The sequence below is a fragment of the Stenella coeruleoalba genome (genome assembly GCF_951394435.1).
Source record: "Stenella coeruleoalba genome assembly, chromosome: 17".
NCBI classification, from domain to species: domain Eukaryota; kingdom Metazoa; phylum Chordata; class Mammalia; order Artiodactyla; family Delphinidae; genus Stenella; species Stenella coeruleoalba.
In genome coordinates this window covers 68,780,437-68,798,138 of record NC_137163.1, presented here as the reverse complement: position 1 = coordinate 68,798,138, position 17,702 = coordinate 68,780,437, and the positions used below count along the sequence as shown (strand labels likewise).

General features: G+C 40.5%; 1 protein-coding gene across 2 annotated transcripts in view; it reads left to right on the top strand.

The window, feature by feature from the left end:
• The window catches only part of ADHFE1 (alcohol dehydrogenase iron containing 1), a 33,681-nt gene extending 17,364 nt beyond the window's left edge, over positions 1 to 16,317 (top strand). For both annotated transcript variants that reach the window (XM_079901253.1, XM_079901252.1), the window contains 6 exons: positions 242 to 394; positions 2,204 to 2,302; positions 4,935 to 5,013; positions 5,185 to 5,281; positions 8,264 to 8,421; positions 15,808 to 16,317. In XM_079901253.1, the coding sequence (XP_079757379.1) occupies positions 242 to 394; positions 2,204 to 2,302; positions 4,935 to 5,013; positions 5,185 to 5,281; positions 8,264 to 8,421; positions 15,808 to 15,891 (670 nt within the window). In that variant the 3' untranslated portion in view covers positions 15,892 to 16,317. The remainder of the gene's footprint in view (positions 1 to 241; positions 395 to 2,203; positions 2,303 to 4,934; positions 5,014 to 5,184; positions 5,282 to 8,263; positions 8,422 to 15,807) is intronic.
• The last annotated feature ends 1,385 nt before the right edge of the window (positions 16,318 to 17,702 follow it).

Below are 17,702 nucleotides of genomic sequence, written 5' to 3'. Positions count from 1 at the left end.
ATACATGCTGGTCAAAACCACTGTAGTGCTGTTAATGTCAACTTCCCTGTGTTAATTGCTATAATAAGCAATGACTGTCGTGGACAAGAGGCTGATTAGTGACATGAGTTGTGCTTACCAGCACTACAGAGCATATCCACAGGGGAGTGAGTCCCGAACATTCTGAGACGGTTTGGGATCTGAATGGAGGAAAGGAGGAAAAGGATGCTTTCAACTGTGTGTTTTAAATATTCCTTGTTAGTCACGCCCTGGAGTCCTACACTGCCCTCCCGTACCACATGCGGAGCCCCTGCCCTGCAAATCCCATCACTCGGCCAGCCTACCAGGGCAGCAACCCCATCAGTGACATTTGGGCAGTCCACGCGCTGAGGATCGTTGCTAAGTACCTGAAGAGGTATGTCGCCCGGAGGGGACGGAAACGGAACAGAAAAGCCGCTTTCCACCTTCCCGTGAAATGTGGCGCACCAGATCCTGAAATGTCCTGAGCAAGCCCGCTCACCAAAACAATCAGTCACTGTACGTACAGAAGCACCAGAGACCAGCAACCTCTGGAGGGAGCCCCATGAGGACAGATGAAAACTGGATCCTTTGATCTGAAAAGGCAAAGATCATGAGGGGACAACATAGGAGCCCCTAATTTATGAAAGATGCAGGTAGAAGGTTTATTCATCAAAGCCTCAAAACCAAACCGGGGGGAGGGGAGATGTCCTTTGAGGTCTGGCTACCAAGGGCAGAAATGAGAACCACAGATGAGACAGATGTTGGCCCTGCCCCATCAGGCCCTGTCCAGAGGCACACGGGGTGGACAATGAGCAAACGCACGTGAACTCAATTTAAGAAATAAATGTGTAGAGACGTCTGTCCTGGGAGATATGAAAGCCCTCCTGGAAAGATTCCTAAAAGGTTTGGGAAGGTTTGTGCACGAAATAGCCATAATAGACCCTTGAGAGAGAGCACAGATATACTTAGAGATGAAAACTGATCCCTGAGACATTAAGACTTGTGCAAAGTCGAACTCCCCTTTGTATTTATACACAGCGGAGGGCAAGAACGGGCAGGTTAGGACTAGATGGGAGCGCGGTGCCTCCTCGGCCTGGAGGGGGAGGGGCCTAGGACAGCATTTTGTAGTAGAGGCAGGGGAGGGACACAGAACTGTCTCCAGCTCGGAGCCCAGCAGGGAGGATTTGTCTGGGTAGAAGCAGATGCAGATGATGGCCAGCCAGGTGTCTGACGGGGACACAAGGCTTGGCATGGCCGCTGTGGGAGGTGAGGGGGCGAAATGCACAGAAGAGAGGCTGAAGCTCCCTCACCTGCTGTCTCACCTTGTTATCTGGGAATAAGGAACGAACACTGGGTTTAGGAAAGAGACACACGTGCCTGACTACTCCAGATGAAAGGAGGAAAAGGGCTGTGGCACTTTTATTTCATAGCAAGAGCCCTTACTCCAGGCAGGATCACAAAAAACCACGCGGGAAGGGGTGCCCTTGGCTGTCTTAGGGTTCCTCCCTGGGGCAGGGTTTCCAAGCCCCAGAGCAGGAAGGCTGAGCTGCATCTGAAAGGGGCCTTTGAGAATTTGCTTTTCCAAAGTGGCACTGAGGAGGGATGGAGCAAGTGAAAGCTTGTCCTACAACAACATCCCACGTCCACAGTAATAAGTATTAAAATAACATGTGCAATTTCCACAGATACCAAAAGAGGTCTCCAGTGGGTCCGATTTGGGGTGGTATCACAGAGAGAAAGATGTCTGGGCGGCTCATTTGGCCAGTAAGTAGCCCCAGGCGACAGGGACTCACTGCAGCAAACCAGCCTGGGCCCTGGGCCTTCTGAGTATGTGTTTACTCTGAGTCCACTCACAGCCGCGATCAAGGTCATTGACAAGTGAAGAAGAAGAATGAGTCTCAGGGCGCTTTTCTTGAGCAGCTTTCATAGTCCAAGGGTCAGTGCTTTCTTCCCCTGGCACTTTTATCCCATGAGCAGCCTGACAGCATATTTATTATGCCTTTGCTCAAACTGTTGATGAGAAAATATGTTTCCCTTTGGTTTTCGTCTAGAAGACAAGGTGTCATTTGAATAACTTGCCTAATTTTTCTTCCTATCGGGTAGCATTTCTTTTTTTTTCCAGATCTTTCCCTAAGGCGGCTCTTTATTCACTAGGAAATGCCAATGTAGATGTGTTATTGTTAGGTATTGATGTCATCCACAGGGCTGTCAGAAATCCTGACGATCTTGAAGCAAGGTCTAATATGCACTTGGCAAGTGCTTTTGCTGGCATTGGCTTTGGAAATGCTGGTGTTCATCTGTGGTGAGCAAATTTGAGATTTTATTTCTTCACCTAAAGCTATTGCCCTTAAATTTTTTAAATGTTTATAATTTAGGACATGTGGTCAGATTTTAAATATGCTATAGAAAGAAGATATTTAACTTTGTGTCCCATAATATTTTCTTAATTCAAATGCAGTTTATCGGGTCATAGATTTTTTTTCTTTTTGGTAACAGCTTTTTTGAGCTATTAATTATTCACATACTATGTAATTCACCCATTTAAAACTTTCAGTGGTTTTTAGTCTATTCACAAAGTTGTGCTACCATTACCACAATAAATTTAGAACATTTTATCACCTTGAAAAGAAATCCTGTACCCCTTAGCTGTCGCCCACCAATCCTCCTATGCCCCCAGGTCTTAAACAACTACTAATCTACTTTCTGTCTCTATGGATTTGCAAATTCCAGACATTTCATATAAATGGAATCATATAATATGTGATCTTTTGTGCCTGGCTTCTTTCACTTAGCATCATGTTTCCATGGTTCATCCCATGCACATATTAGTACTTCTTTCCTTTTTACTGCCAAGCAATTTTCCATTGCACCGATATACCACATTTTATTTATTCATTCATCACATGATGGACATTTGTGTTGTGTCCACTTTTTTGGCTACTATGAATATTGCTGCTTGAATAGTCATGTACAAGTTTACCTGGTGGACATATGTTTTTATTTCTCTTGAGTATATACCTAGGAGTGGAATTGCTGGGTCATATGGTAACTCTGTTTAAATTCTGAGGCACTGCCAGGCTGTTTTCCACAGTGGCTGCACCATTTTACATTCCCACCAACAGTGGATGAGGGTTCTGATTTCTCCACATCTTCATCATGTGTCATGGGTTTTTAAAACGTCAAACACAGGATTTTTTTTCTCCTAATCTCTCTCAAAAAGAAGGGGATTAGAATATTTGTCAATAGCCAGAATTAGTCTTTTGATCAGAACTTTATTGGTATGTTGCCTTAAACTTGAAAACCAGTGAACACGGAGAATTAAGAATTGCTTAATTGCTTTGCTAGGGGAGCGCAATGAAATGTTCACCCTCAAACTCTGCTGCTGAGAGGAGCATAGATGGGTACCACCTTTCTAAGAAGCAGCTGAACAAAATCTGCCCAGAGCTTGGAAAATGTTTATACCCTTTGCCCCACTGATGTTACTTGTAGAAATGTAGCCTAAAGAAATAATCATGGTATGGTCAAAGAATATCCTTATAAGGATATTCACCTAAAAGTTATTTATAACTGAAACTTTTAGGAACAACCTAAATTCCCAACAGTTTGGGAATGGTTAACTGAAGTTTAGTACTCAAAGAATAAAATAGCTATTAAAATAATATTTTAGAAGAATAGAAAATGATACGGGGAAATGTTTATAAAGAATATTAAGTAACAAAAGCAATGTCAAAAACAGTGCACAATACGATCATAAACATATGCGTAAGAAGACTAGAAGGAAATATTCTATAAGGGCTATCTTGAGGAAATAGGATTATGGATCATTTTTCTTTTTTACAAAGAATATATATAACTGTTAAAAGAAATCAAACTAAAATATTGGCTATTGTTAAAAAGGTACTTTGAAAGTTACATGAACCCTTTCATATCACGGAAGCATGCTAAGCGATATTTTTCTGAATACTATGAAGCCCGAAAACAGTAAAGCACATCCCTAAGTATCCAACAACTCAGAGAACCGATAGCTTCTGATCTGCCTCATGAGAGATGACAGACATGGGGCACCTTTTTTTGGATAATCATACAATTCACCAAAATACTTCATCTGTCTATGAAATGTAAATCTTTTAGCAAATAAAAACAAAGTCATCCAATAACCCACATTTATAGACTTACAGACCATTTTACTATTGTAAAACATTTCATTTTCAATATATTAACTGTAAATATATTAACTTGTCACAACGTGTATCTTCTGGGTCATTCAGTAAATTATCATATTGTCCTATTTGTTCACTAACAATTCGAGAGGATAAAGAGTTTTCCCATTAAAACCAACCAAAAAATCCCCACAAATAAAAACGAAAATGCCTTTTCTGGATAGCCTTTCAGGCTGAAACAATCACGTATGATTCAACTCCCATTAGTACGTAGCATTTAAAAGAAGGTATCAATCATTGGCAAGACAGATCACTGGCGGAACAAGCTCGCATGTCTAGTGCAGTACATCTTGGCTCATAAAATTCCCACCGACATCTTCAGTTTGTGAAGGAACACACTGCCAAGGCAGTGCAGAGCAAGATAGGAAATGCATACCCTGAAGATTATTAAAGAAACTTCAAAGTGAATTCTTGATTTCTTCAAGATCATAAGCTTAACCAATGTGCTTGGCCAGCAACTTAAGCATCAATACTTTTTAACGGCATACAATTCTGTGAGCATCTGAATTTTAACATTTCAGAAGTTTTGTGAATGAAAGCACCAAATACCAACTGCATAATAATGTATCCCCATAGGAATCAAAGAAAACAGAATGTCTAACTTTGTGGGTTAATAATATTGTCAAGAGACTGTGAAGGGCTCTCCCGTAGAGTATTGTTAACTTGACTTTCTGATATCTGTATGTCAACATATGGACTTTCTTTCTTTTCTAGCCATGGAATGTCTTACCCAATTTCAGGCTTAGTGAAGACATATAAAGCAAAGGATTATAATGTGGATCACCCACTGGTGGTAAAATCATAATCAATTCTTTAATTTCGTCTTAGACTCCTCTCAATTGACATAAACGTATCTGTCAATTCTTGATTGCCTGGAGTACAAGGTAAAGTAATTTAATATCTAGAATACGCATGTTGAAGACTGGCTCTGCCACGTCGGTCACCATGTTTCCTCTCTCCCCAGCCCCATGGCCTTTCTGTGGTACTCACCTCCCCAGCAGTGTTCACTTTCACGGCACAGATGTCTCCCGAGCACCACCTGGAGATGGCAGAAATATTGGGTATGAACCGTTAATCATAACTCTGTGACCCACATATGTGGAGCATTTCCTAGGATGCTTCTGAAGATAAACCGTAAAGAATAATACCAAAAAATATTGCTTGGGATAATTTAATAATAAAATGTCAGTGACCTGCTCAAACTCCTATCTAGCACTAAAATTCTGTAATTTTGTGTTTCTAAGAGTCTATCAGCAATGAAATGGAACCAAGTGCTGCTTACATTAAGTTTACAGTAATAATATTTCCACTGTTTTCGTCCCCCAGGAAAGTGACACTGTTTATATACTATTCATGTTATATATGGTTTTTGTTTTGTTTAATAGGAACTAAAAATGAATCTAAATCAGGAAGTAACAGTAAGTTCCCAGTTATACAGAACCTAAACAACTAGAAACTTTATAAAAAGTTCCCCAAAGAAGAATTTGTTTGCTTTTTTTTAGGATAAATAATGTCTATAATAATATACTCACAGTACCTTTTAAATCTTACAAGAAATACAGTTACATTTAGGGTCGCTTTAGTGTTAAGTAAAATATTGGTATTTTTCTAATACAAGAATTCTTTTAAGGAAACTTAAGTATTCAATTAACTTTTAAAACATCTCTTCCCCTACTTGTTTTAGAAAGGGAAAAGCTAAAAAGAAAACTGCATTATGCTCCTCTAGCTCGAGCCGTTGGAGAGAGTAGTTCCAAGAAGGTAGGAATGACACAGATATCCTTCCGAATGTGTTGCTTCACCTCCACCTCCCACTGCTAGGTTTCCCGGCATGTACGGCCAGAAACATGGTGCCTACTTTTCCAAGGATCTTGTATCCCTTTTCCCTTTTGGACTGGGGATATTGTTCAGCTCTATGTTGGGACTCAGACCCTTTGTAAATACGTAAACAGGCAGGAGCCCAAATAGTAGGCTAGATGTATGGTAAACGGGAAAACTTTAGAGAGCCTAAACCTAACATTCCAGGCCACCAACAAAACTACTGAGAAAGCAAGGCCTCTATTAGACAAAACCCAGGCCAGAGGAACTACCGGTACTTTCCTCTTGCATAGGAATCTTTGGTTAATATTATTCCATATTTAGCCATTAAATATTTTTGTTGTTTTAATTTTTACTGAAGTATAGTTGATTTACAATGTTGTGTTAGTTTCAGGTGTACAACAAAGTGAATCAGTTATACATATACATATATCCACTCTTTTTTAGATTCTTTTCTTATTTAGGTCATTACAGAGTATTGAGTAGAGCTCCCTGTGCTATATAGTAGGTCCTTATTAGTTATCCATTTTATATATAGTAGTGTGTATATGTCAGTCCCAATCTCCCAATTTATCCCTCCCCCCACTTCCCACTTGGTAACCATAAGTTTGTTTTCTACATCTGTAACTCTATTTCTGTTTTGTAGTTCATTTGTGCCCTTTTTTTATATTCCACATATAAATGATATAATATGACATTTGTCTTTCTCTATCTGACTTACTTCACTCAGTATGACAATCTCTAGGTCCATCCAAGTTGTTGCAAATGGCATTAAATATTTTGATTCCCTATGTAATCTTAGATTGTCTTAGCTTTATACCAATGTATTCTCTTTCCTACCTTCTCTTTTTTTCTAAAACACTTCACAGGAAAACCTGGAGCTTTGGATGGCAGCAATCCCGGGAACATAAGAACCTCATAAACCCCGTATCATGTGTCACCCTCCATTTAATCCATATTTGAGCTGCCGCTGTGTAATACAGACTGGCCTTGTCGGGCAAGTTTTACCTTCCATCCAGCTGCTCTCCCAACTAGCTCTGTATCTGGTTCTATTTATACCTTTTCCTGGATAACATAAACAGGTCTCTGTCAGAGAACAGAAAGGCTAAAACTGATTTAATAAGATACTTCAGTATGGAGTGAACCATACCTTCTAGTCTCTTTTTGACCTATACAGAGAAAGTGGACTTGGACTACAGCATGAGGCATTTTGGATAATAAATAAATAATGCTACCTTCTGATTGTGGCACGTCCCGGCAATGACTGTGTCCAACCAGAATAGATGGGGGCGTGGGGCGTGGGTGCTAAGGGTTTAGGGTTGATTCCCTTCATCTGGGAACTTTCACTGCCACCCTACCTGAGGGCAGAACCCCCTGGCTCTTCCAGATTGACATCTCTATGCTTCTGTGTATTAATTAGTAATTATGTTTAAATTCTGCCCTTACGAATCTCCAATCCCTGGCAACCTTCTTCCTCATTCACCGATATCATTATTATCTACATGTTAAATACTGCTTTCTAAGAGTCTCCTTATTCTTAATTCTGCCTGACAGGTTGCATAATATATATTTAGAGGGACCTGCCCTTTGGCAACAGAGTCCAAAACAGTTTTCTAGCTAGAGAGAGGAAACATACTCCTTCCCTGGCCACACCTAATCCATTTTTGTCATTTTCCTCCTTTTTGGCAGTTAATGTTGGAGTTTTTTGAACTTCTGTAGATCCTTGTCTCACAAGGTGTTTGCAAAGGGTTTTTCTTCTCCTCCTAAGCTGTCACCTTGAGAAAGGACATTGACTGTGTAGACCTCTAGATGTCAGCAAATTCCAAGCCTTGAAAGTTACATAAGCTGTGTTTTCTCCTACAGATGCTCATTCCTCCTCATCCAAACACCAGCCTTCTTTCTTGGTCTCCTTCCTGTGCCTCTTTTCTGGGCCGTTTCTCTTCTTCCCACCACACAGAGGGCGAGCAGCCCACTGGAAATGTGAGAGCCAAGTTAGCGCCCCCTCCTCCCCGCTCTCCGACTTCTCTATGGAGGCTCTGGGGGCTCCCAGGATGGCCTGTCTTCTGCGGGGCTGACAGCTGAGCCGGCCTCCCGGCTGGGGGCACAGCGGTGCCCTTGTCCTCAGTGTGAGGGGCCGGCAGCAGGTTATGAATTCAGCTATCCTTGTGACTGAATCACACCCAGGGCCAGCTTCCTCCCCTCTACAGTCAGTGCTTTGTGTCTTCCAGGAGCCGACACCCGCACTGCCAGGATCCCAGATGCTGGGCCTGTTTTGGCAGACACGCTGCGGAAATTCTTATTCGATCTGGATGTGGATGATGGCCTAGCTGCCATTGGCTACTCCAAGGCTGACATCCCCGCATTAGTGAAAGGAACACTGCCCCAGGTAAGAGACGCAGCCCATCCTCACTGCCTTCTAAGAAGCACCAGGCTCCAGGGGAGACACGGTCCATTTGGGGCATCTTAGGGAAGAAGATGACAACCCAGGTCTCTCCCCACCAGGCAGCAGCTCACCCCTTCCCCAGGGGGAAGGGGCCAAGGCTCCCTCGCCTTTATATTCTTCCATTAAACTGTGGCTTACGTGAAGCTTTGACGATGTAATGAAAGGATCCTTTATAAAAATTTAAGGCAAAAACAACCAAGTTTATCTTGAGTATAGCAGAATTTCCCTTTTCTCCATTTCTGCTCTTTTAAGAGTCCCCTATAAAACTATGTGAAGCTATTCCAAAAGGGCCACTAATATTATTTTCCATTATAAAGAGTTACAGATTCTACTATTTTGTGAAGAATAGACATGGCTTTTAAATTAAGATGATTACAAAATCACTTTTTAAACATATTTGGGAGATTATATATTTTATACATATATATATGTATACTTATTTGTGTCACTTTGAGTCTTATTTCATTTATTTATATGCTCCTAAAGAATTTAAACTGAAAAAAAAAAGAATTTAAAATGAGCAGCTATCATTTATATGATAGAATTATAATAGATGTAAAGTTTCCCCTCTCAAGGTTCTCATGAAAAGAGTTTATCCCCCATTGGACCTCTCTTCCATTTAGGATCAGATACCCTTGTGTTATAGCACCAGAGCCTAACAGGCCAAGACCCTGTTTGTTGTAATTCACCATAAAATAGAGAGCTCAGAGCCAGGAGATGACACCATGCTCACCAGGCCCAGAGCACTCACTAAGTCCTCCTGTCCAAAATGCGAAAGGCGGGCTTCCCTGGTGGCGCAGTGGTTGGGAGTCCGCCTGCCGATGCAGGGGACACGGGTTCATGCCCTGGTCCGGGGGGATCCCGCGTGCCACATAGCAGCTGGGCCCATGGGCCATGGCCGCTGGGCCTGCACGTCCGGAGCCCGTGCTCCGCAGCGGGAGAGGCCACAACAGTGAGAGGCCCATGTACCGCAAAAAAAAAAAAAAAAATGCGAAAGGCAAGGGTCACTTAAACACCATGAGGATATTCGGAAAAGACAAAAATTCTAATTTGAAAAGATACGTGCAATGCTTATAGCAGCATTATTCACAATAGCCAAGACATGGAAGCAACCCAAGTGCCCATCAACAGATGATTGGCTTAAGAAGATGTGGTATATATACAATGGAATATTACTCAGCCATAAAGAAGAATGAAATATTGTATTTGCAGCAAAGTAGATGGACCTAGAGAATATCATACTAAGTGAAGTAAGACAAAGACAGACAGATATATGATATCACTTATATGTGGAATCTAGAAAACATTACAAATGGGTCTATATACAAAACAGAAAGAGACTCAGACATAGAAAACAAACTTATGGTTACCAAAGGGGAAAGGGAAAGGGGGAGGGATAAATTAGGAGTTTGGGATTAAGAGATACTAACTACTCTATATAAAACAGATAAGCAACAGGGATTTACTGTATAGCACAGGAAACTATATTCAATATCTTGTAATAACCTATAATGGAAAATTATCTGAAAAAAGTACATATATATAACTGAATCACTGCTATACACCTGAAACTAACACAATATTGTAAATCAACTATACTTTTTAAAAATTTATTTATTTGGCTGCGTTGGGTCTTTGTTGCTGCGCGTGGGCTTTCTCTAGTTGCGGCAAATGGGGGCTACTCTTCATTGCGGTGCGCGGGCTTCTCATTGTGGTGGCCTCTCTTGTTGCAGAGCACGGGCTCTAGAGCGCAGGCTCAGTAGTTGTGGTGCATGGGCTCAGTAGTCGTGGGGCACGGGCTTAGTTGCTCCACGGCACGTGGGATCTTCCCGGACCAGGGCTCGAACCCGTGTGCCCTGCACTGGCAGGCAGATTCTTAACCACTACTCCACCAGGGAAGCCCTATACTTCTATTTTAAAAACAACAACAACAAACAAACACTATGAGGATAAGGCAGTTCTCCCCAAAATTAAGGCATTCATGTATCTATCCCTGACGTTGGAACAGAGTTAACAGCTAGAATATCCACTCACACAGCATCCTGCTTACCACAAGTGGCAGTGCTTTTCCCTCAGCCCACTTCAGTTAAGTAAAGGCCTCAAACTGGCTTCTTCCCTACTTAGCAAGTACTTAGAATGTTGAAAACCTCACCACTCACATAAGATAATATTTGTGTGGATTGGATTCACAGACGTATCTGTCCATAGGAGCAAGGTAAATAATAGCAATGAACACAGTACTTTAAGGCACTAGGGAATGGTGGGGACTTTGGTGAACTGGAAAGCACATGACCCATCTCATTGGGTGAGCAGCTTTTCAGCTACAGTTTATTATCACCAAGCATAAATTCAGTTCCCAGTGTTGGTAGAACTTGCATTTTTAAGAAAAATCAGCAGTTGGGATGTTTGTGTTGAATTCCTTGATTTCCCAATGTACAAACAAAACATGGCCCACAGGCCATGAGTTTCCCTGATTTAGGGTCAGGCCCAGTGGGCTCAGTTGCATCCAAAAATATAAATGAATGAGAAAAAGAGGAGTCTCACAGTATAGCAGAGACACTAGTTCTAACCCACAGTCCTAACCTGTAAGTCGAAGGGACTAAATAAAAACTATGACAATCGCAATCATTTTTTCAAAACCTATTAAAGTTCCATGAAGGTAGGAGCCTGTCTGTTTTGCTCATCTATCTTCTATAGCACCTAACCCGGGCTAGTGAACATTTAAAGGAGCACATTCCTGCAACCCTCTCCTCTTAAATCTTCTGTCCTTGTTTTTGAGCAATTTCCTTAGACTTAATAGGACCCAGCCAATGAAAAGGAGCCATGAAAGTCTGTCCAGGAATACCAGAGACCAAGCGGCCACCACGATTTTGATGTAGCCTCTGGCTCTTAGAGCATGGTCCCAGCAAGAGTGTCCACTCTTCAGGGGGTCCTCTGAAAGGTTCTGCTTGTGTATCCCAGGAAAATGTTCAGGCAGATGTGTTTATCAACCTCCAAGAATGGTATTCATGAGTTTCAGATCAAACTGGATGATATTCTTGGCCATTTAATTGCTGTGGCAATGCATCTTCCAGCCATCAGCACACACTGGCAGGTGTGGACGGTTTTAATTCTACTGTACCCAGGCTTCCACTTTCAAAAGCTGCTCCAAACAGCAACAGATCCAGACTAACACTTGAGACCATCCTCTAAAATAGCAAGTTAATTAGGTATCATTCTGAATGCCTCAGTGCACATGTCATACTGGGAAATCACAGATAGCAGAACCTTAATTAGACAAAACTAATTTCTTAGTTTCACAAAAGATGCAAGGTAAATTGATTCTTTCTAATACAAGTCATGTCTATAAAGTAGGAAGCCAGGATTTCCTCAAGCTATGTTCATAAAGCAGCCCCAAGGTGGATGCTGCCTTTTTTTCCTTTGATCATGTTTTCACGATTAGGAGGAACACAGTTAATTTTAATTCACTGGCACTAGTTCAGTTTTGAAGTCAATATGACAGATTTATATGCAGGTATGGGGAAGGGGGGAATATTCATAGGACTTTAGAAGGCATATTGGAAATAGGCTTGTCTGTTTTGCAGTTGAACTACTGTTGGGTTTTTGTTTCGTTTTTTTTTTTAGTGAACATTTTACAGGAATGCTATGGCAACTTCAGAATTTCACACATGCAGCAGACAAATCTTCACTTATTAGTATTACAGGATTTAAGGTAGTGAGAGGGATAGACTCTTCCTGCAAAGAACATCACCAGAAAGGATATTTCATGCAGTCAACATCTGATAAAGCTTCTTTTATGTTCAGCAAAGAGGGATCGGTTTTCTCTGGAACAACCAGGCCAGTATTCTTAACCAAACACCACAGCCCATACTGGTGGCAGCAAATAGCAGCCCTGTGTACAGAGGTTTCCAACTGCCATAGCCGGGCTGCTCGGGGAGCAGGCACGAATAAATCAATCTTCCAAGCTGGATTTCTGAAACCTCTGGAAAGAAACATTTACATTTCCCATCAAAACATTTCATTACTGAGGAGAGCTGTCTACCGAAATGAGCACTTCCACTCTCTGGCAGACAGGCCTGCTAAAATGTTATTTTATGAATGTGCTAAAAGTAGTAGTCTGAATTTATTTCACTGCCCATGTTAATCAGTTGTCCTTCGGTCTTATGTGTCTATAAATAATAGCAGTGCGGAACACATCTGAATCCTGAGAGGCTGGCTTTTGTATGGCACAAGTGATACGTGCAAGGATATATCACAAACTTTACGTCCTTGCCCCTGTTGAACCAATCGTTGGGGGGTTAGAAAGGTGAAAGAGAAACTCACCTCAGCTTGGCCTGAGCTGAGAGTCCTGAACTACTTCATGCAAGATGAACGGGGTTGTTTTAAGGGCACTTGAGCTCATCAGATAAGACGCTCTGACATTATCAACAGAATAATGTGGCAACTTGGGCCATAGCAAATACCGAACTTCCGTTCTGCACCCTGCCACAAACGTGCGCATAAGTCACCGTGAACAAGTCTCTGCCTTGCTATGGATTTTCAGAATGCTTTAGGGTCTGTGCTGGGATATGAAGCTTTACCTTGGCTTCACCCATCCTCTTCAGCATTGCCCCCCATCCTTCTCCCATCTGTCCATCCATTCTTTTTTTTTAAATTGTGGTAAAACATACCTGACATAAAATTTACTATTTTAATCATTTTTAAGTGTACAACTCAGTGCCATTAAGTACATTTTACAGGGTTGTGCAACCATAATCACTATTCATTTTCAGAACTTTTAAATCATCCCCAAAAGAAGCCCTGCTCTATTGCTAAATGGTAAACAGCAACTCCCCACTGTCCTCTTCCCCCAGCCTCTGGTAACGTCTGTTCTACTTTCTATCACTGTGACTTTGCCTGTTCTAGGTACTTCATGTAAGTGGAATCATACAATATTTGTCCTTTTGTGTCTTCACTTAGCATAATGTCCTAAATGTGTCAGAATTTCATTCCTTATTATGGCTGAATAACATTGCATTGTATGGAAAGGCCACATTTTGTTCATCCATTCATCTGCAGATGGACACTTGGGTTGGTTCCACCCTTTGGCTATTGTGAATAGTGCTGCTGTGAACATCAATGAACAAGTATCTGTTTTAGTCCTTGCTTTCATTTCATTGGGGTATATACCTAAGGAATAGAATTGTTGGATCACAGGATAGTTCTGTGTTTAACTTTTTGACAAACTATCAAACTATTCTCCATAGTGGCTGCATCATTTTACATTCCCACCAACAATGCACGAGGGTTCCAATTTCTCCACATCTTCACCAACACTTGTTATTTTCCATTTTTTGGACAGCCATTCTAATAGGTATGCAGTGGTAACTTGTGGTTTTAACTTGCACTTTCCTAATGACTAATGACATTGAGCATCTTTTCACATGCTTATTAGCTATTTATATATCTTTTTTGAAGAAACATTTATTCACGTCCTTTGCCTATTTTTGAGTTGAGTTGCTTGGGGTTTTTTGTTATTTAGTTGTAGCAATTATATGTATATTTTGGATATTAATCCCTTATCAGATATATGATTTGCAAATATTTCCTCCCATTCTGAGTTATCTTTTCACTCTCTTAGTAGTGAAAAGACAACTTTTCACTACTATTCCTTGATGCATAAAAGTTTTTAATTTTGAGGTAGTCCAGTTTATCTATTTTTTCTTTTGTTGCCTGTGTTGTGTCATATCCAAGAAATCATTGCCAAACCCAAAGTCATGAATATTTCCCCATTTTCTTCTAAGAGTTTTAAGGTTTTAGCTCTTACATTTAGGTGCGTTTAAAGTTAATTTTTGTATACATCCTTTCTTCTTTTTATTCTTCCTTTTACCTGACAAATACTTACTGATGTCTTACTATATACCATGAATTGTATGTGATACAGTTTAGAAAATAAAGTCCCTTCCCTCCCTTGTGGAGCTTACGTTCTAGTGAGGAAGACAGACAATGGTCATCTAATCAAATCTACAAATAAGATACAAATGAAATCATTTCAGATAATGATTAGTGGTCTGAAGGAAACCTGGGTAATGGGATAGTGATTTCACATGGGACAGTGTGGCGGGAACTCCAGTGAGTGTGGTCAGAGAAGGCCTCTGATTGGAGGTGGAGTCAGCCAGGTGAAGATCTGGGAGAAGCATTCCAAGCAGAGCGGAAAGGCCCTGAGATAGGGTGAAGATTCACATTTTCATGGGACTGAAGGGGGACCAGGGGTCTAAGTGAGATGAGCGGGTGGGAGAAGAGTCAGAGCTGGGGTTAGAAGACATGGTTTTGTTCTAATTGCAGTGGGACGTCATCAGAGGGTGTTAAGCAAGGGAATGGTGTGATAAAACTTGCAATGCAGAAAAATCACTCTGGCTGCTATGGGGAGAACGATGGGGGAGTCGGAGTCCTATCTCATATGTGTGAACCTTGAGATGCCAATATCCCCCCTCCCATCATCTTTATTAACCCAACCAGTAACTACTGAGCACCTGTTTGCCACGTGGGGCGCTGGGCACAGCCCTGCCCCGTAGAGCTTCGCTCTCCTACCAAGTGTTGTCCCACACAGGTGCTCATCACAGATAACAGACCCAGAGACCCACAAACATGCAACCAAAACACTGGCACGTTTCTTAATTTCATTTAGGCCTGGAAATTTGGGGATTAAGGAGCCACTGACGGGAGTGTCAATAGCAGTAGGAGGTGCTGGTGTCTTTGCTGACTTGACTCAATAATCGCTGGAGAAAGTAAGGAAATCACTGAATTCATTTGGGAAGGTAGAGATAAAACCTTAATTTTTTTTTTTTTTTAAAAAGTCACTTGCTGCCCATAGCCTGAAAGTTAATGTCCTAGTGAAGTCCTTTGTAATATACATGAAGTCCAAGTTGCAAAATATACGGTCTTTGAAGCCAAGGATGACCCCGTTCTGTCTTCCCTGGCTACACACGTGCCTGGGACAGTGCCCTCCACACAGGGAGAGCCTGGCAGGGGCACCAGACTGGCGTGGTTTGGTCATTGTAGGAGGTGTTTTTCCTAAGGTTGGTTTGGTTCTGTACATTTGAGCAGAAGGCTATTCTCAGGACCTCAGGCAAGAGTAATGGCTTTGAAAACTTTGCAGGAAAGAGGCATCACTCGATAAACTTCTGAGCTGGGAATCAGCTAGTAAGAAGCAAACAAGAAATATGATTTTTAAAGCTATGACTATTGTCAAGTCACTGTTTCTCATGACTGAGTTAATTTACATACCTCGAAGCTTTTACAAACTGTCTTTGCAAAGCCCTGAGTAACTCTTTTTGTTTACTGTTTCAGGAAAGGGTCACCAAGCTTGCACCACGCCCTCAGTCAGAAGAGGATCTGTCTGCTCTGTTTGAAGCGTCAATGAAACTGTATTAATTTTCATTTTCACTGAAAGAATTACCATTGGCCATCGTAATTCTGAAAACAGAAGTTGATCTAGCAAGAGCTTTGTCTTTTCACCTCCACAGATAACATCCCTGTTACCAGCTTGAATGTGATATAATTTTATCCTGTAGAAGATTCCCTGATGCTCCAAGTCCAGCTACTTCCATAGAACACACTGGACAAATGCCCACCGTGCTGGACCCTCAGCCAGACTTTAGAGGTCCATGTTCCTGCCCCAAACCCTGCAGACTACCCCTGCTCCAGGTATCAAAAGGGCAAACACTCAGTATCTACCAAAACTATTAATGTGTGTTATCCTATGCCCAGTAATCAACCCCACATCTAGAAATTTATCCTATAAAATACTACCACAAGTGTGTAAAGAAATATGGCAAGGATGTTTCTGGCAGCGCATTTTCTAACAATAAAAAATTTGAAAGATCTTAAGTATTCATTAATATATGGATAAATAAATCATAGTATATTAAATAATGGAATGCTTTTGTGCTACTAATGAGAATAACTCTACTAGAAATACGTCCATGATAAACTGCTAAGTGAAAAAGAGTAAGTTGCAGGACAGTTATATATTAATATGGTCTGATTTTTACTTTTTAAATTATATATAAATATATGTCTATATATACATATATCTAGAAAGAACGTTACACATCAAACTTAAAAGGGATCACTGAAGAAATGGAATTTGGAGGATAGAAAATTAAGAGAAAATGTTTACTCTATATTTTATACTTTCACTTTTTATTTTACAAACATCTGTATTGTTTGCATTTGTTAAAATAAGCACATATTTTCTAATTCTAAAAGAGGAAGAGAAAAGAAAGAAAAATATCACTTTGCTGTTTTAGGTCAGACTCATAAAACTACTAGTAACTAATATTTAAAAGGTAAAAACAAATCCAAAGGGGTAAGATATTAGAGATGGATCCTCTGGTGGAGCAATTGTTCTTTTGAGAAAAACACAAACAACCTACATGGTAATTCCCTCTTTGGAAAATGGTTCTGGTGCTCAGAATAAATTAATTCAAAAGCAAGCTGTTTTGCGGTTTACAGACTTCAGGATGCAAGTCGAATCCTGGTAGCTGGGTCATCTGCCTCCTGTTATTCCCAGCCTGCTGAAACGTCTATGGCTCGTTTTTCCTCCCAGTGGTGAGTGCACTGCTTTGGCAGTCTAGATCTCAGTGTACTTGCAGATTTATCCATATTTTAAACTGCATTAAAGTTTTCATCAGAAAGTATATCAAGTAGAGTATATAATTACATATATAATTATATGTAATTACTAGGCATAAGATGTATGCATATGTAGTACATAATTACATAGTATAGTATATAATTATATAAAGTATATAATTACATCAGGATTTTAAAAAACATGAGAAGGGCATTACTGTGCCATTCAACCTGCCTGGCCCTACTTTATCTCTGTGAACATCTTTGTTTACTTGGGATTTTAAAAGTAACATTTAAATATTGTTTATTGGGAGTCTTTCTAATTACACACATAAGATATGTTCAGTACCAAAAACCGGTAGTACAAAGAGACACACAGAAGAAAATATTTGTTCACATTGCACCATCCAGAAGAGAGCCACTGTTAAAAAGTAACAAAACTTAAAAATATATGTTCTCCCCATAATTTTATACACATATATAGATACATTATAGATAACTATGTGTGTGTGTGTGTGTATATATATATATATATATATATATATATATATTTTTTTTTTTTTTTTTACTTAGGAACAGTATCATTAAGGTATAGTTTTAGTTCCTAC